Consider the following 18,031-nt stretch of genomic DNA (forward strand, 5'->3'; position numbering starts at 1 on the left):
GGCACTACGGCTTTTTAGTAACTCAAAGAATAGATGCCCAAAACAAACAAAAAAGAAGACCCTTAACTTGAGAGCAGTTAAGCTAAATAGAACTACTTGTATTGGAAGACAATGCTATTCTTGATTCAAGAGGAACAGAAGATGTATTTAAAGGGTTCATCTGAAACAAGTCTTTTACTGTAATTGATGTTCGAGCTCCTCAGAGGTGTGGCATTTCAAGTTCACTATGTTATACTAAGACTACAAAACGTCACAGCCAAAATGATCATTGAAGCACATTCTTACCATTTATGCACTAATGGTTGCAACTAAATTTATGTGTTTCATGAACGAATATATGTATATGTGAGGAGAGCCTTATAAAATATACTAAATAATAATTAATTAGTAAATGCACTAATTCATCAACTACTCCATATGTAGATTCCTAAAATAAGATCAAAATTGATAAATTATAATCTACATTCATAATTTATTTCGGACAAAAATTTATATGAATATTGGGCTTGCCTTATCATCTTGGACGACGAAGCCCTGGTAGACCACCTTTGAAGGAGATGTCTTTGGGCGTCTCTTTTCAATTACTTTCACCTTGACCTTATAGTCCTTAGTGGTGTTTGTTAGTTCATCTAGGTACACGGGTTGCGGCTTCATTCTGTTAAGAGAGGCCACACGATAATCAAATAATTTTCATGTTGATTTCTATGTATTTCGAACATCAAATTTAGTATCTGGGTTCTGAAATGCAGACTATTCAATGAAGAATATTTAGACTGAAATTAGACTGTAAACTGGATGTAGTTTTCTAGATAATTTTAATAAACAGGTTAATTCAAAACTGCATCACATTATTTCTAGATTAACATATGAATACAACTTTTCTATTAGGATAGTTGTGAACACATGTGACCAAATTCACCAAATAAGTTGTGATTGTTAGGGTGATTTTTGTCTGGCAAGATTTCTTCATTTTGTAGACTTTAATTTTCTAATATAGAAACATGACTATTTTATGCTTCATAATATATATGTACTTGAAGATAGCCATGATAATAAAGACCTGATTTAGTTGTAAATGACAATGATAATCATGTTAATAATAATTCAAAAAGCCAACAAATTAAAACAATGTAATATAGAGTGAAAGGATGAGCGTATCTGAGATTAGAAGTGCATACTGAAAGTTGTTTTCTTACTTCTTTGAGAACTGTAACTGGAAGTAGGAATTAGAAAGTGGTGGTACTATAAGTAGCAGAGTAGTTACTCAAACATGTGGAAGAGGTGAGCAATGACTGACATAGAATTAGAAAAGCAAGTGAATGAAAGGCGGTGAGGGAAAATGGGAAAAGAAGGTGGGTGGAGTGCAGTAGAAGACTATGTTTCTTAGGCTAGACTGATTTCTTAGCACATGCCAATAAGACAATACACTGTTTCGTTCTAGTTAGAGTAATGTGTAGTTTGGTGATTGTTGTGAGTATTAGAAAGAGTATAATATTATATTGTTATTAGTAGGTTGTAGGAGTACTATGGTATAGTGTGTTTATAGTTATAGTTATTTATTTATATAAGAGATTTTTATTACTTTCTTGATTATAAAATGACTTGTCTAATATTGACTATTAGCTAATGGAGAAGTTTATCTAGAAATAATTGTGTGAAGATTGGTGCTAGGAAGGGGTGTGTGTCTGTGTATGTATGGTTTATGGAAAATTGATTCATTTAACATAATTGAGAAATATTCTATATTGTAAGAAAGTATTAGCTGTATTGTTCTGTTGATTTTATATGATAATGTTCTGAAATTGTAAGTAATGATCAAGTATTTTTTTTTTCAAAACAAGAAAGGGTTGTTAGAAGCTTTATAATTCATTTCTGTTGAACATTCCTTATATTACATGATTCATAAGCTCCTGCAGTCAAAAGTGCATTACATTCCTTTATACAATATAGCCAACCATTGGCTCATATGCTTCGTCAAGCACAATGGTGGGCTAAGTAGCATGGTTGTACTAATGGGAATAGAGGTCGATTTTGCAGGTGTGTGCTTCATCTTGATAAGCAGAGTCATCCTTGCAGTCGTGTCTTCAAAATCTAGACAATATATCGTCCTAGTTAGGTGCCAAAAAGTATGCTGTTTTTGCAGGAACACTTCCTATGGGAGGTTACTTAGATGATGCCTGCAAGTCTCAAAACATCGTAAGAAACAATGTTTTTCACAGATTGTTGTGATGAACCATGATCTGTTGATGCAAAAACAACTGTTACTTTGTCTGATGATCTAGCTCGTGAAAGACCAACATACAACTGTCCATGAGAAAAACAGGGTCTTGGAAGGTAGATAGCAACTTGGTCCAATGTCTGCCCCTGTGATTTATTGATGGTCATTGCAAAACTCAGCTTCAAAGGGAACTGATTACGTTGGAACTGAAATGGGAAATTATCAGAAGCTGATGGCTGCATTTTAATACGTGGGATAAACACATGGTCACCACTATAATGTCCAGATGCTATCATGCATTCTATTAGATTAGGTGTAAATCGTTTGCAGATTAGCCTAGTTCCATTGCAGAGACCAGAAGATGGAAGAAGATTTCTAAGCAGAATGACTGGACAATTTTCTTTCAGAATTAATTCATAAGGACTCATGCCTCCTGGACAAAGCGTATTTATGAATTCAGCTGGATAAATGTTGCAGTTATCAGTCAGCATTGAATCGTAGCCTCTATATGTGGCAACTTCTCCTGGGAACCTATTTAAGAAGTGTACTAATGGCACCAACATCTTCATTCATGGGCGTCAGTATTGACCGCTTGATAAATATATCAGTACCCAATGTGTTAACATCAACTTATGGGTATGCAATATCAGCAACTGTACTTATCAACTCTGCTTCTGTACTGCGTGTTTCTATTACAATTCCAGGAGGCAGTTCAATCTGAGCAGTTTCTTCAGTTTGAAGCTCACCATTACCAAGATCCAAAAGAAATCTGGAAAACTCTGGATCATCTCTGGCCCGAACATTAACGGTTAAGTGATATTTGATCAGTTGAGACCAGATTGTAGAGGAGACCATGCTAGAGTTCACCACTTCTCTTAACGATCTATGAGGGACTACTGGAAGCACTTGGCGAAAGTCACCTCCAAACACTATTAACTTCCCACCAAACACTAAATTTGGGTCACATAGATCGTGTAGTAAGTGGTCTAGGGCTTCAACTGTTTCCTTCCTTGCCATTGAAGCTTCACCCCATATAATTAAGCTGGTTGATTGTATTAATGCGGAAAGGCTCCCTTGCTTTGGCACTGCGCAGGCTAATGGGACATCCAAATCTAAAGCAATTTTAAATCTGGAGTGTGTGGTCCGCCTAGAAGGTATGTTTGCTTCAGCTATACCAGAAGTTGCAGTAGGTAATACAATTTTACCACGCAACCGGACTTCAGCGTATAAAGTATTGTATAAGTACGTTTTACCGGTTCCACCAGGACCATCCACAAAAAAGGCACCAGGCTTGTTTTCTCTAACATGTTAAACTATGGTGTCGAAAGCTTGTTGTTGTTCTGGATTCAATGAACTGCGACATTTTACACACTCTTCTGGTATAGGTGCATTAAGTGCATCAGTTATATCTCGGGTTCTACGGAGCACAATATCCTGGGTTTCGCTCAAGTGCGCGAGGCCAAATGTGTGCAGAGATTTGCCCATTGCTTCTAGATGTTGTTCAAACTTCTGAACCGTAAGAGCTCTTACAGTGTATGCATCATTTGGGTGCTCTCTTCTAAAGTCTTCAGATAGTGCAGTGTAGTACTTATCCCACAGGTTTACAGGATCTTTTGGCTGGCAAAAAATGAGAACATTTGCAAATAGACGTCGTAGAGCAGAAGACATCTGTACATTACATGCTTCAGTAGGGCACAAATCGACCATGTTATCTTCTTCAATTAACCTGAGTTCTAATGCAGCTTCTGGGTAAGTTGAGCAACAATGACCATTGACTGTTTTAAGATCTTCAAAAGATTTGGGAGATTTAACATGATTAAGTAGCAATCTCAAGAAATACCGTTCTCCTTCTGATGGCGAAACAAACACAAGCCTAGCTATTACAAGTAGTTTGTTTCTTCTTTTGAACCAAGTCCGTTCTGTCTTATCCCATCTATAGTGTTCAGTAAATTGGCTATATAAGTACCTTTCAGTTGTTTTGTGTTCATTGTCGTTGTTAATCCTGAAGAATTCAGTTAATGGTGTCCTGATCCGCTTTTCATTGGAAACTACCCGGGATAGGTTTTCATGAGGCCTTAATTGTATTGCCTGCATGCCTGGAAGGTGTATTGGAAGTGGCATGACTGGTGGATGGATCTCGAACAGGTCAAACCCATGAATCCGCCACATTACCTCTATTAAGGAAACCCAGCGTCCAGACTGGTACTGCTGAATTTCATCAACTACTTGCACTGCATCTCCTGCTACTATATTGAACGATATCTTATCGTGACCTTTGTAGACATACTTATATAAATATTTGACTGCTTGTATAGTGGAGCAGACTTCGACATTTAATTGACAATCGAACAGGTCAAGGAGGTATGGGTTATATGGAATAACCCAACGGTTGTCGAGTTGCTCACCTCTTGTCTTAGCACTATCTCCTGTCTTACGCCGCCTGTAGACAGGGTATCCATCTGAACTATTAGTTGTTGAAGCTGCAAATTGTTTTGGATACGCATACTTGCATCGGCCTTTGCTACTTTTGTGCTGCATGCATTGACGGTCAGGGTCTAGGTGGCCGCAAGGCCCATGCATCATATGCTTTAGCACAGCCGTGCGTAGGCTTACATTAGTCACTGGCGGGATCTCAGCACTAACAAACTTGTCAAAGTCGTCAGTATAGTTCATCTTACTGCCAGGCTTCATTATTAGCAGAATATGTGCATGTGGAAGGCCCCTTTTTTTAAATTCAACCACATACACAAATGCAGCAACTTCTCCAAAGATCTTATCTTCAACCAGCTTTTTCTTTAATGCTAGCAACTTTGTGCGAAACACTCTAGCTACTATATCTGGCCGATTCTGAGCTTCTTCTCCAGGAGCCAACTCTCTTTTTATTTCAAAGCCACCGCATTGCGCAGTAACATGATTATAAAAAATCTGGTTTACCATAGCGCTGTACAAGAGCCATTGCATTAAGATACCTCCTTTTCATATCCCTTGGTCCTCTAATATAAGTTGCTGGAAGGATAACTCGTCTACCAACGTTAGCTGCGCACTGCTCACCTGCATCTATTGTGTCAAGTAAACCCTGATAAAATTCAGACCTTATAGTACTTGGTTGTTTCGGAAATAGTCCAGGCGAGTGTTCTCTAATTTCACATACATATCAACCACATATTGCTGTAAACATCTCCCAGCTCTTAAGAGCATGTTCCATGGCCTGTTATGTAGCTTGTAGCAGTAGTACTCTCGGCAAGACACATTGCGTTCTTGTGAGTCTGGTCTCTGTGAACTTCCTGCAAGAAAGATTTATGATTGAGTTAGGTGGATGTGCATAGGGGTGAGGCCATGACGTAATGGGGCGGTAAAATCAATGCTTACTTTGCGCTTCTGCATTTAGTAATCCTTCAGCGTTTTCAAAAGTGGAAGGTAGGGGCATTTCAGCTTGGCTGGATGACGCTGTATTTGTAATGGAAGCAAGGGTCATACTACCATGACTTGTTGACGCTGTATTTGCTTGAATAATACGCTTTTTTAAACCTTGATGCCAACCACACTCTCCACATGGGAAAAGAAGAGGATACTGAAGTGGGCCATAACAACCATAGTAGTGCATAATTCTATGAGAAGATTGTGATCGCCCAGTTACCAAGATATGTGGTCCACTGGTTTCACCTAATGTCGTATTATCGGCCCAGATGACAGTGACTTCATCAGACATAGGTGAATTGCTTACACGTTGGTCTCTTGTAGGATTTTTCTCAATACGTATCTGTGTATTGTCAGTTACGTTTATTCTTTAATGATCGGAAGAAACGTGCATATGGGTTTGATTGTGTTATATTCATCAGTATGTCAATAACATTCTGATCTAGGTCTGAAAAGCACCCAGAGCGATTAGCAGCTTCATGTTGACCATCATAAAAGTATAATTGCAAATACTTCGGACTTCCGTCTGTTGGCACAAGATCTAGAACGTTGTGGTAGATCTGACCACGAAGCTTAAACACATAGATTCCTTGTTGTGTATCTGCGTGAGTTTTGCCTCCAATTGAGCTGAAAGCAAATAAGTTATTGTAGAGGCGCGCATATTTCCTGAAATGAGTAGACAGCGGGTCTGGAGACGTGTATAATGTGGACAATGCTACAGGATAGCTGTTGAATGGTAGCACTATTGTTCCATCTCCGCAACAAAATGTACGGGACTCAGAAGCAATTATTTTTGCTAGACACTTTGTACATGACTGGGCAACTGGTAGTTGGAGAGGTTTCCCTGGAAGCGGTTGCCCAATCATAGCAACAGGCAAATGCACTGCAAAGTTGTAACATGAAGCAGAAAGCTAAATACTTATATATGCATATAGGACAATAGTTAAACTACAACTGATAAAGAATATACCTTGCTGTTTTGGTGTTATAGGCTGTCTGCGTATTTTTTTTGGATCTCCTGGACCACTTCTGCTTTGACGGTGCCTAATGTTTAGAGATAAAGTTGTAATTCATGCCTTAATGATATAATCTCATAATACAGACTAATGTGTGGTTAGAGCATTACTTTGGAACAGCAGCTAGAGACTAGCCTTGTGTCCTACATTTTCTCTTTGTTCGGTTAGTTGCAGATGTACTTGGGTAGTATGGGAAGTCATCATCTGCAAATAAGCATGAAACATCACATAGATTCAAGGTAAATAAGCTATAAACATCAGTATCGCACTAATTTCGAAAAGTGTAACTTGACTTGTTCACTTACCCATCTAGTTAATATACGGAGCATATATAAAAGTGCAAGCCCCTTGTCGTCTGCAATTCTTTGCACGCCAAATGGTTAGTTTTATTGCTTAATGAGCAGTACATCAATGGGGACTGCTCTTGTAATATACAAGGTAAGAATAAGCACAGAGAAAGAAGCATCTATTATGCTGCGAGCGTAAATGATTAATAACCTAATAATTAGGTGTGAATAGAACCAATCTTACGCTGAACAATTTCCACTGAAGGCATGTCACTTTGATTCAGAGGAACAAGCTATTGTCAGAACACCATAGCACCCCAAATAACCAAAAGTTGTAAATTATTAATGAGCGTATTTAATCTATAATTGTAGTAAAGACACGGCAATTCTGAAGGCGTAGTTTTACAGGCTAATTTAGAACAAAGCTACAACTTTTAAAACTAATTCAGGGCTGACAAATCTTAGGAAATACTTGATAAATATTCAACTGCATTACAAATTACTTAAGATAGCTGTAAGTAGTTGAGGATTACAGTACAGACATATACTTTGAAAGCAGAAATTGAAAACACAATGACGTCTTCTAATGTCTGCTAAAGCACTTACAATACACCTTGCTTTATAAAATACAGGCTAGCTGTAGAACCAGTAGCGCTACCGAAGAGAAACATAGCTAACATGGATATTATTATAGTAACTCAGTGTTACTGCCCAGTTCTCACAAAATAAAAAGCAAAAGCAACTACGCATATAATACATAGCTTATAAAAAGCAAAAGCAACTATGCTCAGTTCTTTGATAAGAAAACTACAAGCAACGCCATCAGTCTGGAAGTGTGGTTGCAAGTAAGCAAAAGAGCATCAGTGGAGAACCATGCTGTTATCACACGAACTTAGGATTTTCAAAAGAGCCTGTCAATACAATCTACAGGAATTATAAAAGCTTTCTTATTCTTGTTTTGTATCTCAGCAGTAGTGATGGATGAAGTTACGCTTATCTTTCGCTTCTGAGGAGGTGGAGGCGGAGATTTCAGGTCATGGATTGCGTGCAGCTCACCTTTAGGAGTAGTGCAATCATTTTCAATCAGCACAACACTATTAAGAAGACCCTGCTGCACCTCATAAAGTTTTTTTTCTAAAGTATGGAATTTTTTCTTGACATTATCGCATACCATTGCAGAAAACTTAACCTCATTAGGAGCATAGTTTGCATCAATGATGTTGATATTGTAAATAGGTATTAAGTACTCTATGACCTTGTGAGCAACTTCCTGTTGTGATGCGAGTGCTGTTGCAGCAACATTGCTAAAGAAAGAGGCATGTGGGTGACTTTCACCATAATGATCTATAGTTGTCCATGTAGTGAAAGCTGAAGGATTATGCTCTATAGTGTATAAAGAGGGAATGTGAATAGGAAGCTTGCTGGTGATTACCATAAGAACAGATACCATGTCAATGGTCACAGAATGTAGATGAGATATCTCATGGAATTCAAACTCCTCATCTAAACAGATTTTAGGTAGGCCCTTTCCTAAGCGGTCTATTTCTACATGTTTCAAGCGCCACAAATTGGCACATCTATTATACTCTTTTTTTTAAGCAGCCGTAAAGTCTGCAATGTAGATGTCAAACTTATCTATAAGATCGCAGATAGCTGTTCTTGCAGCTTTTTCATATGACTCCTCTAGAGTAGCTGAAGGGCCTCCTATATAAATAAGTTCATCAGCCTCATAACCAGGCGTGATAGTTACAGAAACGGTGTTTTGTTCTAAGTCCAGCACAGTATACGTAGGGTTTGGGAATTGAAGACAGTCAGTGATTCGTGTTAGCAAAGGCTGAAAAGGAATTGCGATCTGTATGACTGATGTAGCCATCGTCTCCAAGCAATGTTCCCTATATAGAAGGGCAAACAATGATCAGCATTAGCTGGTATGGTCAGTGCATTAAATAGGATTCTATGAATGCTTAGGAAATACAGGCTTACAGTGGCACTGTGTGTACATTGCACAAATGGCACAACAAATCAGCACTGTAACTTTAACCATTAGGAATTTGCAGAATTCCTGTGGTCCTAATATACAGAACCTTGAAAAATGGTTTTTGAAGATTAACTTGTTCAAATAACTCTAGACTTCAGTAGTCTAGAATTACAGCTGAACAAGCTATTTTAGCCTATACTACATAAATCAGAACTATCTAAGGTTGTCTGGAGAGTAGAGTGTCAAGATTCACCTTAATGTTTTAAAGCATTAAGAAGTAAATCTTTGAATTAGCTATTAAAAACTACCAATATCGAAAGAAGACGCGATAATTGATAAACAAAAAGAGAGTAGCAAATAGAACAACTACGACGACAAACATATTAATATACCTAATTTCCAATTTAGCTGGAGCCCTACAAATTATTGCATGCTGAGACCTCTTTTAAGAACCACTAAACAATAAGTGATTAAATGTTACAATAATTCTGAGCTATTTAATCTAAATTATACTCCATTCCATACAAACAAAAAAACTGAGATTATATACCTTAACATATAACTATTCGATTGTAAAACATAGCATGTTAAATTAATATGCAGGAAATAATTGCATGCAAATTTAATTGAAATTACAAATGTCAGAATAAAAGTAAAGTTCAATCTACTTTTCATGTAACTATTAACAGAATTGTCAATGATAAAGCGTAGTGAATGAGCCAGAAAGCACCTTGTGAAAACTGGTTGCTTGTTATAGAAGAGCAGAATGAAGTATATCAGAGCAGTTGAGAGAAAAATCTGATATTAGTGAATGTGTGTAACTGAAAATGCACATATGTTGTTATATACAAAAAAATGTAGTACATGGAGTAGGGTTATTAAACAGTTCTTTTTTATAGTAAAATAATATTGCAAACCCCACAAAGCTCAACTTATGATGAGATAAGGTGACATAGTTGCAGAAAATATGTGCAAAGGTGTAAGTATAGTTACTAAATCATGAGTATAAGAATAGGTTAGTTACATTGGCGCCTTTTTTTTTTTTTTTTTTTTTTTTTTCCAGATTTGGTGGGATTGATTTGTACTTTGTTAGTTGGTTATTGCCCATTGTCTAATCAAATTATAAGTATGCACGCATGTGCTATATGAGTAGTTCCTTGCACAGTACAGACCAGTTCATTTAGACAATCTTGCAAGTTGTTTAATCTTAGACTGTATTAATAAGGACTTGTAGGTATTATGCGATACAAATACGCTTGCTTACGTAGTAGTCTTAAATAAAATTTTAGCATTCATGACGTTTTTTTCCTATTAAGCCTGATGAACACATGATAAGATGCGTGCTTGTTCGCTGTCTGATAAAAGCAATCTGCTAAAATAATCTTTAAGCTTAGATTTTCAGACAACGGGTTGAAGACTGACATAAACGAAAGCGTATAATAAGGATCTGTTTTGTCGTCAAATAGTAAGCATATGAAGACAACGGTGAATATGGGAAGCTGAATTGACACTGTAACTCTGAAAGTAGTGTTAAGCATGTGTCACAGTCCATCAGAGGCAACACGGGTACTCTACATCAATACAATTTATTAAGAATACATGTAATCAACCAGCTGAAAGATCAGACCCAATGTCATTTAAATTTGAAAGCACTGATTATCAAACGACTACACACCATGGATATGTAAGTATGATCTAATTACTAATTATAATATGAATGAAGGAGCTCAGATGCTTTATGTTACAGCTAAGCATTGGTTGTCAACAACGTTTTGATTTGCGAGCTTCGCATACACACTACTCAAGCAGTACACGTAAATTATAGACTTATAACTGCACAAAAGCATGACACGGTGATAGTCGTCCACATGAACATAACATATTACTAAAGTGATTAGAAAAGAACAAGTACTAAGAACATTAATTACAAGAAAGCATAAGCAGGCAAAGTCCATAATTAAAAGGATACATACTAAGCAAAATACAGCTTCCACAGACACAGGCAGATCACCCCAAAACAAGAATGACCGCTGCTAACAAGCAAAGACAATACACGAGGCAGCGCAGCAGGGTCACAATATTACAGCTAAGTGACAACTACTCCAAAAACATACCTTTTATTTAGAAAACATAACATGGCACTTGTGCATCGTGGAGCGAAAATATTTTAGACATTCCTGGTGCGTTTGCTGGTAGACCCTTGCTGTAGTGGAGCCTTATAGTAAACAGGGTTATGACCAGCTTGACACACAACAACATTACTGGGGCTAGCCAGACGGCTACGTCGCAGAGGCTCTGGATTGACAGGTGCTGGAGTAATTTGGGGAATATGAGCTGTTGCATTTTCAAATGACATTTCATCTTGCTCAATAAGTAGGTTTGAGAACGTTGGTTCATTAAGGACCCCATTCATCCTTACTCTTATCGCAAAGCAGCTTTCCAGTTCAAGACCACATAACAAAGTTCCTAATTTAGATTCACGGGATCCATAATTTGCGTCAACAATCTCAAGATTGTATGCAGGTATAAGATACTGTACGACTTTCTTAGGCAAATAGTTTTTTTCATGCACAAGGGTGTCACAAGTTGGCCCAACAAAGACCTCCTTGGATGCATTATTAAGCTGAGGCTGGACTATTATCCAAGACATGTAACGACCAGTGCAGTGCTTGACAGTCTGAAACGGTGTACACTGAATTGCAATAGTCCTGAAAATTTTCCTGAGAAGAGGCATATAGTCTAATAAAACATGAGTTACATTCGCAGGACTACAAGGCACATTCTCCTCTAAAGCACCTCTGCTTCCTCCTTTGATAAGATCTTCTAATTCATAGTGCTTAAGCTTGTAGAGGCCACTACAGCGCTCCAGAGCACTGTATCGGTCAAACGTTAAGTCCTCAACAAGGACCCCCCCACCTCTTAATTAGATTACGAACAACCTTCTTCGCAGCAACCTCGCAAGACTCCTCTACTGTATCAGCGCGCCCACCTACGTATGTTAGAGTTAAAATCACAGTAGGTGGCTGCATGATATTCGTTTCAACTGCCACATATGCACTATTCTTAGACAGGTCTAGAATGTGGTAAACAGGCTCAGGAAAGCGGAGCACATCAGCTATTTGTTCCAGTAGTGGATGAAAAGGTATGGTTATCCGATTAACCATCGCAGGGAACACCTGTACAAGTTAAACATGTACAATCAGCTCTGTGACACGCTTTACTCTATCACATTTAAAGAAGCTTACACATGTATAGTTCAGATCAATGCAGTAGTTCAAACTCTAACACTAATATCATGAACGTCGAAAATGAATGGAGCAGGGACACAAGACACATTCTAGATTCAAACTTTCAGAACAAGCTGCAGCCAATGCTGCAGAAGACGATATCATTTAAGAGCTGAGTCAGCTTATATATGCTTAAAATATTTGGAAGAGACATAAGAGACAATTTCAATATCACTTTTAACGAACTTAATTTGATTTGAACTTAACACATCTGTATTTGACAAAGTGTACCCTGAAGTGTTTTTGCATAATTCTAACTGAAGTAATTTGAACCAGTGATTTTAAACTTCATGAAAGTTAAATGTGTTGTGTTTAATACTGATTGAAAGCACACATTAGTTGGGGCAACTTGACCAAACTTATCAGAATGTTAATCTTAATTGTAACAGTATAAGCAACTAAATTAGAAACATGCCCTGATCTAGACACTTCATGTAACAGCATTGTACTGACCAAGATTTAACAATACTGAGGTCAAACAAATTTAAAAACCAGTGTGTCAGCTTGATCTAACTAACTGTACTTAACTTAAGACTGCTATGCGAAATAAATGATAGCGTTTTAAAAATGAAACATAGAGTTACATAGCATAATTAGACACAGAGCTAAATACCATGGTGAGGAGGGTAAGCATGTAGCTAAATAAATCAAAGCATACAATTTTTCAAATGTATAAGCAAAATATATACCTTCGGAGTAGGCATGTGAAATTGTTGTTGATGATAAGCCATCAACCGTTCAGTGAAGAAGAGTTAGTTGTGTTTTCGTAAACAACAGAATAATGTCACCACTTTTTATAAAACCATATATAGCAAATAAGCAAATAATGAGTATGTATATATGTAAATTGTAGTCATTATCTCAAAAATACCCCTATAAAAGTGTAGTACTATAAAAGTAGTTTAGATAGCAGAAAATATGGGATTGTTTGAGATATCTTAACTAAAGTTTTGAGTAAGTACCAAGTTGGTATGCAAATTTAAAGGGTAGGGAGAAGCCATGTGTAAAGTGCTTTCATAGCCTTACTATATTTACTGTTTACGGGCCACATTTGTTAATTTCTCAATTGAAAAAGTGCAGAAACCCTGGAACTGAGACTTCCAAGTTACTTAGTAACCAAGTACCAATTTTGTTGTGAAAATTCTAAGGGTTATGAAAATGGTGTGAGTAGGGCCCTTGTAGATCTGGAGTGCTCACTATTTTAGATTCAATTACGTTTGCAGCCTTTGTTGAAATATAGTAGTTCTGAGCGACAATTATGATCACAGCTAAACAACACAGTGGAAAGCGTCGAGCCAAATATTACATATATATACATTGTCGTGCAAAGTTTACAAACACGCAGTGTGTTGCTCAATCAATCAAAAGACATCGTAGACCAAACTCCTAGTCAGGACACCCATCATCACAAAAGCTATCCAATTACATCTAAATAGGCCACCAGAACTTTCTAACATTAAGTGATTATAACCCTAAAACTTATAACAGGTGCGCGGCTAACTACTGATGCCATTTAAGAGACCCCCATAGTATAAGCTACAAAATATCAACCACCATAACTATTAATAGAGGAAGATGAGGACTCAAGTTCTTGAAGCATTTCTTCTCTTAGTCGCTCTTCATGCAGCGCGTCTAGATGGTCACAATACACATCAAAGATTCTCAGGGGCTCGTGGTGTCCTTCTGGGAGAATCACTATCTTCCCACGGGCATAACAGATATCAAACACTGCATTCCAGTCCAAGACATTCCGCAACCTTTCAAATAGTTCAACAACTTCTCCTGTCAGATTCTGAAGTTCTTCTCGTTTCAGCGCTACGGATCCTGTAGTAACTCAAAACAAAAGACGCACCAATAATCAGGAAATGTAAAGTAGTAGTAGGCTGTAAACCTTTACTATATAAAGGTTGACTGGAACTTACGATCTGTGACAATCCCACCCAATATTGGTGCGGAAATTGGTCATGGAATGTTAACATACAGAGGGCGAAGAAGTCTAAGGACTGGACCGTGTCGAGACAACAAGTCAAACACAGCGGTTGATGCCATGAGAACATCTAACCGCTGAAATAGCTTTGGCGCATCCGACACAATGCGGTCAATCTTTTCCTGGATATCTCGGACTATAGCTGCATTCTCATTCATCTTGCCTATCTCCTGTCAATCTACATATTCCCTTAATATAACGATCATTACACAAGAGTTGATGGACACTAATTGAAAAGATAACTCACGTAAACCAATTACACTACTCTTATTAAATCAAAGCATCCACAACTGAAATGTCTGTCCTAGAACCACATTACAAGATCATGTTGACGAAGGACGTGTTGGTTGAGACAGTGCTGAGGCTATCAGATATGCTTTTCTGTTAGCGACTGTGATTAAGTAGCGTTGTCATTCTTAAACTGTAATTTTTACGCAACAGCTAAGCACAACGACTATACACACCAGCAACAGACAACAATTGAGTAACAATTATCAGCATTGATTCCTCAACAACAGACCACTAAATCTAATGAGAATACACAACCCTAATTAACTCCTGAGCAACTGAAGGCAGTAACTCTTAAAATTATCAATGCACACAAAATAATAATAACAAAACCACTAAACCTAATCACAAGACACAACCTTAATTTAATTTCCGAGCAACTGAAAGCAAAACCGCTAAAAGCATAAATCAAGTTAAGGTAACAAATTAACAATAAACTTAAGGAACAAATTAACAATAAACTTACCAATGTCAAAACCTCAAGATCTACAACCTCCATTAAACCCGTGTGCAAGTGAAGTGACTTACTGTAAAAATGAAAGTAAGAGGAGAGAAAGCAAGAAAGAGAAGGAAAATGGTGGATAAAGAGGTGAGAAGAGCAGCAGATCTAAACCATTTTTCAGGGAACCCGTATAGAAGGAGAAACGTATACAAGGAGAAATAATGATAAATGATTAGAGATTAAGAAATAAAAAATAATGAGTGATGATTAGAGATGCAGAAAAGGAGAATGAAAGAGCTCAAAATAACCAGGTGAAGGAGAATGAGAGACAAAGTATAAATGGAGAGAGACAATAGAGAGGTAATAATAAAAAAGAAGATTAAAGAGCAAGAACAGTACAAAGACTGTTTCTCACGTGAGTAGCATGAATGCTACTGCTCTACTGTTCATAAGCAACTTATTTGTAGAAGTTCAGACATTTATAAGGGTTGTAGATACATTACTAAATAACGTCGACAATTAAACACTACTTTTCAACATTGCCCTCCCATAACTTCCCCACTTTCCCTCTTTATAACATCTTTGTAAAAAAAAAGATTAAAGAAAAAAATAAACAAAAATAGAAGGTTTTTCCCCCAAAAAAATGACAACAACATAATCATAGATATCGTCAATTAGTTTACGTAATTTTCGATTAAAACGGTTTTAATCATGCCGACGAATAATGGTAACAACGATCAAGCTAATAACGAATTTCAAGAGATACGTTTACATTTTAATTACGTTTCAAGTTTATGATTGGTCGATCGGATTAGAGTAGAACAGATTAGCGATTATCGATCACCGCGCCTGAAACATATCTAAGATGAAAACTAGTTTTTTTGTTTTTCAAAAAAAAAAAATTCGCAAATAGGGCGGACGAAGAAAATTTTCGTCCAGACCTAGCTTAAGGCGAAAAAATTTTTCGTCCAGAACTAGGCTGAGACGAATTTTTTTTTCGTCCAGACGAAAAAAAAAATTTCGCCCAACCTAATTTTCCTTTTTAAAAAAATAAATAAATAGTCTTCCAAATGTCGTGAAATATATTAATTAAATATTACTGATTAATCCTAGTTACGATAATTAATAGTTAAATATATGGAATTTCCATTATTAAATATCGTTTTTAATTTTTTTTTTCTAAATTTCATTTGTTTAATACGTTTACGTTTACGTTTCGAAATTCGTGCAAGATTTGAACGAGGATTTCGGTAGCGACGCTGTCGATTACTCGGAACATTTTATTACCAACGGAGTATTCACTTTAAGTAAAGAAGAATTAATTGGGTGTATCAGGCCGCACTTGGACTCGATTTTGGCATTAAAAGAGAAAGCAACAAAAACGGGGTCGTAACAAGAAGCTTCGTGTGGATTACTTTGTATGTCGTAGAGGTGGAAGACGTCCACAAAATAATGATGGAGACACGTTAATGAGGGTTAACACGTCTTTCCAGTGGTGTAATTGCAATTTCAAAATGAAAATTGTTGAAGTACAGGCCGACCCTCCACAATGGTTACTTTACATGGGTCGAGTCGGCGTTCATAATCATGCTTTGGTGGCGTATTGCGACGGCGATAGATATTACGCTAAGTTTGATGATGATAAGCGGGCCTATATCGATGCCCGGGTTAGAGTTCATACACCACCGGCTATGATTAGTACGGGATTACATCAGCGGAATCCAGAAAAATCACAACCCGCAAGGCGACAAATCAACAACCGGGCTCAGAAAGTGAGGTCCGAGGAAAGAGAAAGAAGAAACCCGACACAACAGATATTAACACTTTTGGGTTACCGATCAGTCGACTAGACAGTTAACCCATGTGTTCATGGCTCATCCGGAAGCCGTTAAGATGTTTCGTTAATACTATTATGTGGTCCCCATGGATGCATTGTCTCTTCATAATGGGAATCGGAACCACCTGCTTGTACCCAAACTAACGTAAACAATGATCGGATAGGTACGACTCGACTATGTCCATGAACCGTACACAACTGAAGAAAAGGGTACAACCTCTCCTCAGCCGGACCATACGGCTCCCACCTAACGGAAGCAGTAGTAAGACTGTCTAACACCCTTCGATACTCCAACAACTTCTCCGCAGACTGAGGAAAAGAACCAACAGATCTCTAACAACACAACCGAGGCTGAGTAGGTGATGCGTTTCTATTATATGATGTTTTACATTTCATTCTACACGCGTTTCAGAGCTCAATTAGTAGTTTATTCTACTATTTTTCCTATTTCCGTCTACTTTTGTGTTTTTGTGTGATATTGCAGAAATATGAAGATTTCAGCGGAAAATGAGCCAAATACGTCCCTAAGTTTTTAGCATAGCATTTGACATGAAGTTAAAGCTTGAGGAATGAACTTGGCACGCGTTTCAAGGCCTAAAGATAGCGGAAGCATGGGTGCGTACAAGTTACAAGCATCTGACAAGCAAAGAAGCACTTCACGATATTGCAGCCTGTTTCAAATGGCTATATCTCGAGTGTTAGAGCTGATAATCAAGTGATTCCAATTGGAGGTGAATGCTTATCCTCTTAGATTTCCAACGCCGCAAGAATCGCTTTATTTCGATAAGTTACGAAGAAATGGCGGCTGTTTTAAGACTAGCGCGCGGTGCAGAATTCATCAGAATGCATTGCTGTACAACACGTTTGGTCGATCGACTGGATACATTGGTCGACTGACCAAGTATACTGAAGCACGAGATTTATTTTTAGTCAGAAGCTACTGTTACCCCGACATTTGGTCGGTAGACTGATACATGTGGTCGATAGACCACTCCACAATCTGACGAGAAACTAAAAGACGTGATTTAAGCCCATATGTAATTAGGTTTTGGGAGTGTATTATGTGACTTTGCTATATAACGTAATACTCCTCCCCTGTATTAATCATTCAGTATTTTTCATTAGATTAGATTAGTTTTGAGTTCCTATCACATTTATACATTAAACACATTCATTATTTTAGTTTGTTCAATAAAGCTCTTGTTCGGCTCTCGGATTTGCTTTCTTGCTATTCAATTCGGTATTTTCTTGCTCTTTATTTTCAGTACTGCTTT

General features: G+C 37.5%; 2 protein-coding genes across 2 annotated transcripts; both read right to left on the bottom strand.

The window, feature by feature from the left end:
- Positions 1-2,166: 2,166 nt before the first annotated feature.
- On the bottom strand, positions 2,167-2,781 carry LOC141631641 (uncharacterized). The gene has a single exon (XM_074444281.1). It carries the CDS (start codon positions 2,779-2,781, stop codon positions 2,167-2,169), a length of 615 nt encoding a protein of 204 aa, XP_074300382.1.
- A 745-nt stretch (positions 2,782-3,526) lies between these two features.
- Positions 3,527-5,155, bottom strand: LOC141631642 (uncharacterized). The gene has a single exon (XM_074444283.1). It carries the CDS (start codon positions 5,153-5,155, stop codon positions 3,527-3,529), a length of 1,629 nt encoding a protein of 542 aa, XP_074300384.1.
- Between the last annotated feature and the right edge of the window lie 12,876 nt (positions 5,156-18,031).

The sequence above is a fragment of the Silene latifolia genome, chromosome Y, assembly GCF_048544455.1.
Source record: "Silene latifolia isolate original U9 population chromosome Y, ASM4854445v1, whole genome shotgun sequence".
Classification (NCBI taxonomy): Eukaryota; Viridiplantae; Streptophyta; class Magnoliopsida; order Caryophyllales; family Caryophyllaceae; genus Silene; species Silene latifolia.

Bases quoted from the DNA above. Each gene is read 5' to 3' on its own strand.
- LOC141631641 (XM_074444281.1), bottom strand. From the start codon at position 2,781: ATGTTGGTGCCATTAGTACACTTCTTAAATAGGTTCCCAGGAGAAGTT.
- LOC141631642 (XM_074444283.1), bottom strand. From the start codon at position 5,155: ATGGTAAACCAGATTTTTTATAATCATGTTACTGCGCAATGCGGTGGC.